Here is a 10141-nt window from a genome sequence, read left to right on the forward strand (position 1 = left end):
TACTTATTTGGAGAAGGCAATGGCACCCCACTCCAGTATTCTTGCCTGAAAATCCCATGGATGGAGGACCCTGGTGGGCAGTCCATGGGGTTGCTAAGAGTCGGACATGACTGAGCGACTTCACTTTCACTTTTCACTCTCATGCATTGGAGAAGGAAATGGCAACCCACTCCAGTGTTCTTGCCTGAAGAATCCCAGGGACGGGGGAGCCTGGTGGGCTGCCGCCTATGGGGTCGCACAGAGTCGGACACGACTGAAGTGACTTCGCGGCAGCAGCAGCAGTACTTATTTGGCACTTATTGCCAACTACCTCAAAACTGTTTTGTTTTCCTATGCTCCTGGCAAAGAGTACATAAATACAAAGCTTATTATCTGATTGACTATTGGTATCGAGAAACACATATTCACCAATTACAGAAAATCCTACCTTCTCCAGAATTAGGCAAAAGGCACTTTTACGCAGCACCCTCTTTTCCTTTACTTCCTAAAACCTATGACACAAGTTCAGTCTCTAAATAGTTTACATCATGAACTACTATAACAGAAAGATAATCAATGGGAAATATTTCACCAGAATTTGCTCGAGCTTCCTGAGAGACAATTAGACTGCAAGAAAAGGTGTTATTTGTGCACTCACCAGTTGTACTTTTGTTCCAGGGAAGCTCCACCATAAGTTCTAAATAATTTCTAGTCAGAGCATATTCTGGCATTGACTGAGGCATTTTTTTGAGCCTGTGGGGAAAGAATACACAGCAAACCTTTCAGGAACAGAAAAATTCTGTGAAACAGAAAACCAAGCATATCTCCCTTTCTTGGTCAGATGTATCACGCATTTTTGGCTAAACAAATCTGAAAATGTTTTTATTAGGCTGGTGCTAATGTAACTGTTAGCTTCCATAACTTAGCTAAAGTAACTGGGGCTTCCCTGGTGGCTCAGACAGTAGAGAATCTGCCTGCAATGCAGGAGATCCCTGGGTAGGGAAGATCCCCTGGAGAAGGGAATGGCTACTCACTCCAGTTTTCTTGCCTGGAGAATTCCATGGACAAAGGATCCTGGCAGGCTACAGTCCATGGGGTCACAAAGAGTTGGACAAGACTGACAAATTTCACTTTCACTTTTCAACATAACTGTGGTTTTTGCATTGTTGAACTCTGCCATTTGATATTGGAATATATTCTTAATAAATGTGGTTATGCTATACATCATTTTAATGTGCATTTCTATGTTTTTTGCTAATGACTTATTACTTGCTGTTTATTTTAGACTGGGGAAATGATGTTAGACAAAAACCAAATTCTATGATATCTTATTCAGGTTCAAAATGGGTTTTAAAGCAGCAGAGACAAGTCACAACATCAATAACGCATATGGCTCAGAAACTGCTTAATGAATGTACAGTGCAGCGGTGGTTCAAGAAATTTTGCAAAGGAGATGAGAGTTGTGAAGATGAGGAGTGCAACGACTAGCTATGGGAAGGCGATAATGACCAATTAAGAGCAATCATTGAAGCTGATCCTCTTACAACTACATAAGAAGTTGCCGAAGAACTCGACGTCAGCCATTCTATGGTCATTTAGCATCTGAATCAAATTGGAAAGGTAAAAAAGCTTGATAAGCAGATGCCTTCTGAGCTGACTGCAAATCAAAAAACTCATAGTTTTGAAACACGCAACAACTTCAAACCATTTCTCAGTAAGATTGTGATGTGCGATGAAAAGTGGATTTTAGATGACAACCAGGGATGACCAGCTCAGTAGTTGGACTGAGAAGCTCCAAAGCACTTTCCAAAGCCAAACTTGTACCAGAAAAAGGTCGCAGTCACTGTCTGGTGGTCTGCTGCGTGTCTGTTCCACTACCGCTTTCTGAATCCTGGCAAAACCACTGCATCTGAGAAGTATTCTCAGTACATCGAAGAGATGCACTGAAAACCGCAATGCCTGCAGCTGGCGCTGGTCACAGAATGGGCCCAATTCTTCTCCACAATTGCCCAACCACACAGCGCACAACCAACGCTTCCAAAGTTGAACCAATTGGGCTACAAAGTTTTGCCTCATCCGCCATATTCACCTGACCTCTCACCAACCGACTACCACTTCTTCAAGCTTCTCGACAACTTTTTGCAGGGAAAATGCTTCCAATAACCATCAAGAGGCTGAAAATGCTTTCCAAGAGTTCACTGAATCCCAAAGCACAGAGTTTAGTGCTACAGGAATAAGCAAACTTATTTCTCATTGGCAAAAATGTGTTGATTGTAATGGTTCCTATTTTGATTAATAAAGATGTGTTCTAAAACTACTATTACTTTTGCATCAACCTAATAAAAATCTAGGTAATAAAAAGATTATTTTGTTTAAACAGATACTTGCAAACTAGCACTCTGATCCTATCCTTGAAATATGTAAGGCCTTATCAATATCTGTATCTCATAGGAAGAGTCTCAAGTCAATTACCCAGTGATTTACTTAGGTGCCTAATCATGTATAATACAATAATTACATATTGTCTTGTATCAGAGAGAAAGCTCATCAGATATTTAATTAAAATAATGCACTTCCATAATATATGCAGTGCTTAATAAAGTGTTCTGTACATAATAGATGTTCTGCATTTGTCACTGTAAAATGTCAGAGTCACTGTAAAATACCTCAATGACATTTACTTATGTTCTTAACTGTGCGTCTCAGAAGTCAAATCTGTAGTTCCTGATCATACATTTAGGTTGATTACAATCCACTCATTAAAAAAATGCAATACAGTCAGAATGTTATAAGTATGGAAAGAAAAAATTGGCTTCAACCCTGAGATTATCCAGAAAATGTGATCAACTCATGTACCCTATTCTGTCAGCAAGGTTCCCCTGTACTTTATCTTGAATGAAAGCAAAAATGATTGTCCCTGCCTCCTAAAGTTAATCTAAGGACGAAAACAGTGATGTGCAAAGAACACAATGACCGCATAAACATTATTTCTAAGTAAAGTATGGCCTTAAGACTATGAAAAGGCAATAGTGACTTGTGCCTGACAGCATCCAGTAGATGGAAAAGTTACATCACTTAGTATATTCAGCACTCAAGAAAAAGAAAATGCTCAACGTGGTGTTGGTTCAGGAGTATTAAGTATTAAGAATCAGATTCTGATGGAGGAATAAAGAAGAGAAAGCACCTCACAGATCACCGCTACAACCTGAGAATTAGGAAAGCCATAAACATAAGAAATATAAGCGATAAAGAGATAACAGTGGAAAGGTAAGATGAATAGAGTGGTCCGTAACTGTACTAAATATAAGGGAAAGGAGAAAGATAAAAGACTGTGAAATGAGAGATCAGCTTTGTAACACAAAGTAGCAGATTCACTTCCATGAGCAACAGTTTTTAACGTTAATAAGCAAATGAAAATCCTAATGAACGAACAGCTTCTACAACCTACCTTTTTATCTCTTTGACACAGACTTTGTGGGCCTGTTCCGGCATGCTGGATGTCCGTATCTTTTTCTCCAGCATGACAATGTCATCGTTATCTTCATCCTCATCCTCGTCCGCTAGAGCACCTGGGACATGTGTAATCCTTCTCATAGGCCGTATTGCGATGACCTACAAGATAAAGCAGGAATGAAAAACCGTGTGCCCAAGTAAACTGGGGACGAAGCACCGAGTGGCAGGAGACATTTTTACGGGTAGAGTCTAAAGCTTTAGGAACTGAAGTTCAGAATGATGAGGAGGAACATGAACATATGGACGGAGCAGAATTTAAAAAGCAGATGAAGATGAGATGGACGTGTTTCTTCCATACATGCTAACACTACCAGCATGAGAAGAAAAAATTCAAGAAATTGGCTACTAGTAATGATGAAAACATCTAAGAATTGTCTCTTCTTGGGCTACTACTGCAGCCACTATTTTCTTGATATACTTAATGACTACTCATCATTTGGCAACTGAATAAATTCCATTTTCTCCCTACAATACAAAGTTTCTTTTTAACATCATTAACCTTTCAGCTACTGCCTCTATTCTCTTCATCTGTAACAAGCAGAAAAGTCTTCAGCCTTTGAAAATGTTTTAACTTATCTATGGTTTTTTCCAATTAACTATACACTATTTCGGAGAAGGCAATGGCACCCCACTCCAGTACTCTTGCCTGGAAAATCCCATGGACGGAGGCACCTGGTAGGCTGCAGTCCAGGGGGTCGTGAAGAGTCGGACACGATAGCGACTTCACTTTCACTTTTCACTTTTATGCATTGGAGAAGGAAATGGCAACCCACTTCAGTATTCTTGCCAGGAGAATCCCAGGGACGGGGGAGCCTGGTGGGCTGCCGTCTCTGGGGTCGCACAGAGTCGGACACAACTGAAGCAGCTTAGCAGCTTAGCAGTATACACTATTTACTTCCCTTGTGATGTTCTGCTTTTCCAACAAGAGGCACTAATCACCACTTCCCCTTCCTTTCTGGTTACTTAATAATTTGTACTTTGTACTTTGACTTTTGTCTCCAGTGTGCTGAAATTGTTCCCTGAAACCCAACAACAGTCTCCTCTGCCAAGTCAAATGGTCTTATTTAAGCTCTCCTTCTCTGTGACTCTCTGCTGCTGCTAAGTCACTTCAGTCGTGTCCGACTCTGTGCAACCCCATAGACGGCAGCCCACCAGGCTCCCCCGTCCCTGGGATTCTTCAGGCAAGAACACTGGAATGGGTTGCCATTTCCTTCTCCAATGCATGAAAGTGGAAAGTGAAAGTGAAGTCGCTCAGTCGTGTCCGACTCTTAGCGACCCCATGGACTGCCACCTACCAGGCTCCTCCGTCCGTGGAATTTTCCAGGCAAGAGTACTGGAATGGGGTGCCATTGCCTTCTCCACTCTACCATGTTTTAAAAACCACCTACTCTTTTGAAATTCTCAACTCATTAACACCATGAATCAACTCTAGCTGTTCCTGGAGCAAAATGATATACTGGCATTTAACTTAAAGGCCTTAGAGTTTATTTAACTTATGAAATTACCTATTTAATACAGTCAAATATAAAAGTTAAAAACATAAAACAGCAAAAATATAATTTTATAAAAACAGAAATATTAAACTAAGACTAACAGTTTGCACAAATGAAAATTGAAACGTTTATAAATTAAAACAAAAAAAGTCAAGTCAAAAACTTAAAACAGTACGAAATAATTTTTAAAAAGCCAAAGTATGGCACAACACATTCAGTCAGTCCTTTTAGAAAATAATTTTGTGGTATGCTCTTAATAAATACTGTATGCAGTGGGAAAAAAAATCATACTCAAAGATAGTCGTCATGGTTATTTGTTAATTTTTAATATATTGAAAACATCACACACACAGAAAAAGAAATGGCTTAGTAAACTATCCCTTTCAATGAGTATCAAAATGAAACATGAGAAAATGTCTACATGCTTCAAAGGAAAAAAAAAGTCCAAACATGGAGAAGGGGCAGAGGGAAACAAACTAGAATTCAAAATTTTATCAGTAACTTGGGTGAAAGAGACAACGAACTTGTTTCTTCTTTGTTCCTTTCTTTATTCCCCCAATTTTTTTCTTAAAAAAAAAAAAGAAAACAACTGAACCTTACCTCACACAGAAACAACTAAAGAACCTAAAGAAATGGGTTAAAAGGAGGATTTACCCGCTTATCATCATCTTGCTTGTGTTTTCTGGTTTTCTGAAGCAATTTCAGGCCTTCGATTTGTCTGACAAGCAGCGGTATGGTCATCTTGAACCGTTCCTCCAGACTCACAGCATCTAAAATCTGAAACGTTACAGCATCTCTCTCTCAGAAATACATGCTCCAGAAATAAGGCAGTCAAGACTCATGACTTAAACTGCTAAGTAAAAAAGATAACACCTCTCAATATTCACAGCTACACTATGGCGAACACAACCAAATTATCAGCAAGGTCATCTGACATAAATACCAGAATCCGAAAACAAAGATAAGAATAACTATCTTGAGTTTCTATTTAAAAGATGAAGCCAAGACATTGTTCCAAGAGCAAGAACAAAACACATTTTATGTCAAGTCTTTCCCGGGAATTATCCTCTGAAAGCCCAGATGTGTCTATGTAGGAGGTCTAAACAAATTATAGGTTCAAAAAATTTAACATTTTACATACACAAGAGCCTAGGAACATTTTAACCAACCTCCAAGAATGATTTGAGTGAGTAATGCTCTCTGGTTCCTCAGTAAAATGCCCTTGCTAAGCCCAAGCTAGGTCAGTCGGGAGAACTCCTGCGTTCTCTGCTCCTACCAGCTAAACCGAATTCTTGTGTTTAAACACAACCTATCTGCATTAGTCGCATTGGCTAGTATAATTGTTAGACTTAAGCATTAAATAAACTGACGAAATAAGGAAGGTAGTTTAATGTTCTCCGAAGAGTCAATAAAACAGATCGCTTAAAAATAGTACAAAAATAAGTGTACAGGAAAACTGTTATAGTTTGGAGAATGTGAAGTCACTCAGTCATGTCTGACTCTTTGCAACCCCATGGACTGTAGCCCACCAGGCTCCTCCATCCATGGGATTGTCCAGGCAAGAGTACTGGAGTGGATGGCCATTTCCTTCTCCAATAGTTTGGAGAAAAGACATTCAAATCTAAGAATCCACATTTGGATTATTTTTCAAGTGTCTTTTAAACTCATTTCACTTTAAACAAATAGAAGTTGAAAACCATAAAAAAAAAATCATAGATAACACATCATAGCTGTGGTTTCTGTAAGAAACACGAAGAATTCTAACAATGCAGACTTATTATATACAAGGGAAAGGTCACAGCTCCACATTTTTAAAAAGTCATTCTCACTTAAACTTTTTCCTAAGTTAACAAACTACCAGTACTGATAATGCAAAGGCAAGAACTGTCTGGGTACACAAAAATGTAAAGCAATCACTTTAAAGTCAATTTAAGTGTAAATGTATCTTAACTACTTCTGTGGGTCTCCAGTATCTCTTACCTGAAAGTCAAAACTTACTACCTAGATCTGAATAAGAAGTGACAAAGCAGCGTGGCATTCCGGAGGGGAACACTGACCTGGAGCTTCTCTTTGTTGCTTGTTCGGATAATTGATGTCAGAATGTCTGGTAAAGCTTCCCTTGGAAGACTATCTAAAAGACGTCTCAATTTAGCAACTGCAGGGACAGACATATCCAACATTTCAACCAACTACAAAGGGAGAAAAAAAAGTCCTTTTTAATAAAATTGGGCATTATTTGTGATTTTAAAAAATCAAATTGTCATACAGGTTTAAGTTTGGGTCACAAAGAAAGTCCTTGCTTCCGAACAATCACTGATTATTAGGGTCCAGGCATTTTTACAGGACTCAAAGGAAAAGAGAAGTATAGTTAAAATGTCAGTTGGAATGAAAAGCAAAAATGGCTCAAAAGTGGGTAATAATAATGTTTATAAAAGTGTTTGTAAATCAGTGATTTTATTTTAAAAAAGTAAAATTTATAGAAAAGTTACAGTAGTATAAAGAAACTCCTTCCCCTAATAAACTCCCCCTAAATTCATCATCGGTTAACACTTTGCCACATCTGCTTTCTCTCTCCCCAACTCTACACACACACACACAACACACAAATATTGCTAAACATGTCAGAATAAACTGCAGACATCATGACCTTGTTCTTAAGAATAAGGATACGTATTCTCTTACAGAGTGTAATTATCAAATTCTGGAAATTTAACATGGCTGATTATGTTAACCAGTCAGTAGCTGAAATACTGTTTTTAGTAGAACACAGGATTAGTTAAAATCTGAGCACTGACTGAATGACTTAAAAAAAAAAAAAAAAAAAAAAAACGAGTTCCAGGGTATAGCCTGGAGTTAAGACAGATCAAGCTCCAGGCAAACTTTCGGTAACTGTGATATTCAGTGGGGCTGTTGATAAAGCTCCCCTTGCCTTTTGCACGATGGTGGTGTAACTGTGGTGATGTTATAAAAATTCCTTGAATGTCATTATAAAATCTTAACATATTTAAAACTTTCTGTTGATTTAAAGTGGGGAGAAGTAAAGTATAAAGAAAGAAGCTATGATGCTATGTCCAAGAGAGGAACTGAGACTCAGGGATGATCACTCAGGAAAAGGAAGATAAATTCTACTTTCCCCTTAATCGCCTTCATTCCTAAATAGCATATTCACTTACTCTGGTTCTCAAACTGAAGCTTCTCTCTTCAAGTAGGTTTTTCCTTTCAGTTCTGAGAGTGGATGTAGTTCAAAATTCTCTATGTTCCTGTTGTTCACCACACTAGAAATGTGTCCCTTCAAATGCCACATCAAGTACAAACACCACAGGCTATGAACACCTGCCCTACACACTTTCAATAGTCAATAGAGTTTATAATCAAGGCCTTTAGACACTGCCTGTCCCACACAGTTCCAGCTTAGTCACTGGGTTACATCAATAGAACACACAAGACTACATTTTGTAATATACTTCAGTAAGATCTGAAGTGAATAAAAGCATAAAAGCATATGCTTTGGGGGTGAGGGGAGAAGCTTTCTGCTCAATCGAGAATTAAAACTCAAACCTAGAATTAAGGAGTCCAATGTTTAATGTACACCTAATGTGTGCATCCCTCCCAGAATTCTAGAGGATCGAGGTTTCAACCACATGTGAAACCATGGACTTTATCTTCCACACCAGCCACAGTGTGATCCTGACTTCTGAACCAACGTGACATATAGTGTGCTGCCTAGATCTTCTAGTGACAAACAGCTTCTGTTCAATATTTTAACATTTAAGATTATTTAGGTTTAATAACTATCTGGTGTGGAGACACTGAAAGTTACAAGGAAAGCTCCAGAAACACTCTTTGGAAAAATTTTAGAAAGCGTTGGCTAGCATGTCCTAGAAAAACTGAGATACAAGCCCAGACAAAAGCAATTTGAAATCAATATATCACTAAATCTTCTAAGCACATACTGCCTGAACACTTCACCACTCAACAAATTTATCACATCTTATGGTAACAAAGAAACCAAAGAAAAGAGAATTTTAAGGAAACACTAAAAGCAACTCACTTGTACCGCATATTTGTAAAACTGTTCGGATAGCTCTCCGAGCTCCTCCCTAGTCTTACAGGTATTAGGGAACTCCTCCAGCCGGTCCAACTGTTCCACCTCGGCAACAGGATACGGCTTCTCTTTCACAACCTGTATGATCTGGAAGCGGCACAGGCCTGTTATCAGCAAAGTATAGTGGGGCTTGGGCCAGTTACTGCCCACAACCTGGACTGCCAGTGCAGCTGTCCCAATCCTGAAAAACACACAGAACAGCAGCGTTACAAATGCTCGGTATGCAGGGCAGAAACTCACCTCAAAAGGCTTGCCTTTTCCGAGAAATTCATCAAAAAGCAAAGAACATCTAAAGTGCAAATGAATTACTTCTCTATTTCATTCAGCATCCGGTGCACTGTCTGTTGGGCTTTCCTGGTGGCTCAGTGGTAAAGAATCCACCTACCAATGAGGGGGGCTTCCCTTGTGGCTCAGCTTGTAAAGATTCTGCCTGCAATGTGGGAGACCTGGGTTCGATCCCTGGGTTGGGAAGATCCCCTGGAGAAGGGAAAGGCTACCCACTCCAGTATTCCGGCCTGGAGAATTCCATGGACTGTATAGTCCATGGGGTCACAAAGAGTCAGATATGACTGAGCGACTTTCACTTCTTTTCACCAATGAAGGAGATCTGGGTTCAATCCTTGGGTCTAGAAGATCCACTGAAAAAGGAAATGGCAACCCACTCCAGTATTCTTGCCTGGGAAATCCCATGGACAGAGGAGCCTGGCAGGACTACAGTACATGGGGTCACAAAAAGTCAGACATGACTAAACAGTAACAACAGCACGGTCTGTTAAGTCCCTACCACCTGCTATGGTGCCATCTCATTCTAATTAGATGTTTTAAGAATTAGGTAGAAATTCCTAAGCATTTGGATTATTTAAACATAAAAACGTAAAAGCTGTTGAGATTTACATAGTTTAAATTAATTTTGCCAGCTGGGAATGAGGTAATCTTTCACCAGAATATACACTAGCATTATGAAGTCGCAAAGAGTTGGACACTACTGAGTGCGCGCGCGCGCGCGCGCGCACACACACACACACACACACACACACACACTCTGCTGCAC

General features: G+C 39.4%; 1 protein-coding gene across 1 annotated transcript in view; it reads right to left on the reverse strand.

Moving 5' to 3' along the window:
- Positions 1 to 10141, reverse strand: part of LONP2 (lon peptidase 2, peroxisomal) — an 85202-nt gene that overhangs the window by 66810 nt on the left and 8251 nt on the right. Inside the window, exons 3-7 of the mRNA XM_010843980.1 lie at positions 9037 to 9403; positions 7043 to 7174; positions 5640 to 5762; positions 3428 to 3591; positions 638 to 732 (exon numbers count right to left, since the gene is read on the reverse strand). Coding sequence (XP_010842282.1) covers positions 638 to 732; positions 3428 to 3591; positions 5640 to 5762; positions 7043 to 7174; positions 9037 to 9403 — 881 coding nt within the window. The remainder of the gene's footprint in view (positions 1 to 637; positions 733 to 3427; positions 3592 to 5639; positions 5763 to 7042; positions 7175 to 9036; positions 9404 to 10141) is intronic.

Source organism: Bison bison, unplaced genomic scaffold, assembly GCF_000754665.1.
Source record: "Bison bison bison isolate TAMUID 2011002044 unplaced genomic scaffold, Bison_UMD1.0 scf7180017864192, whole genome shotgun sequence".
Taxonomy (NCBI): Eukaryota; Metazoa; Chordata; class Mammalia; order Artiodactyla; family Bovidae; genus Bison; species Bison bison.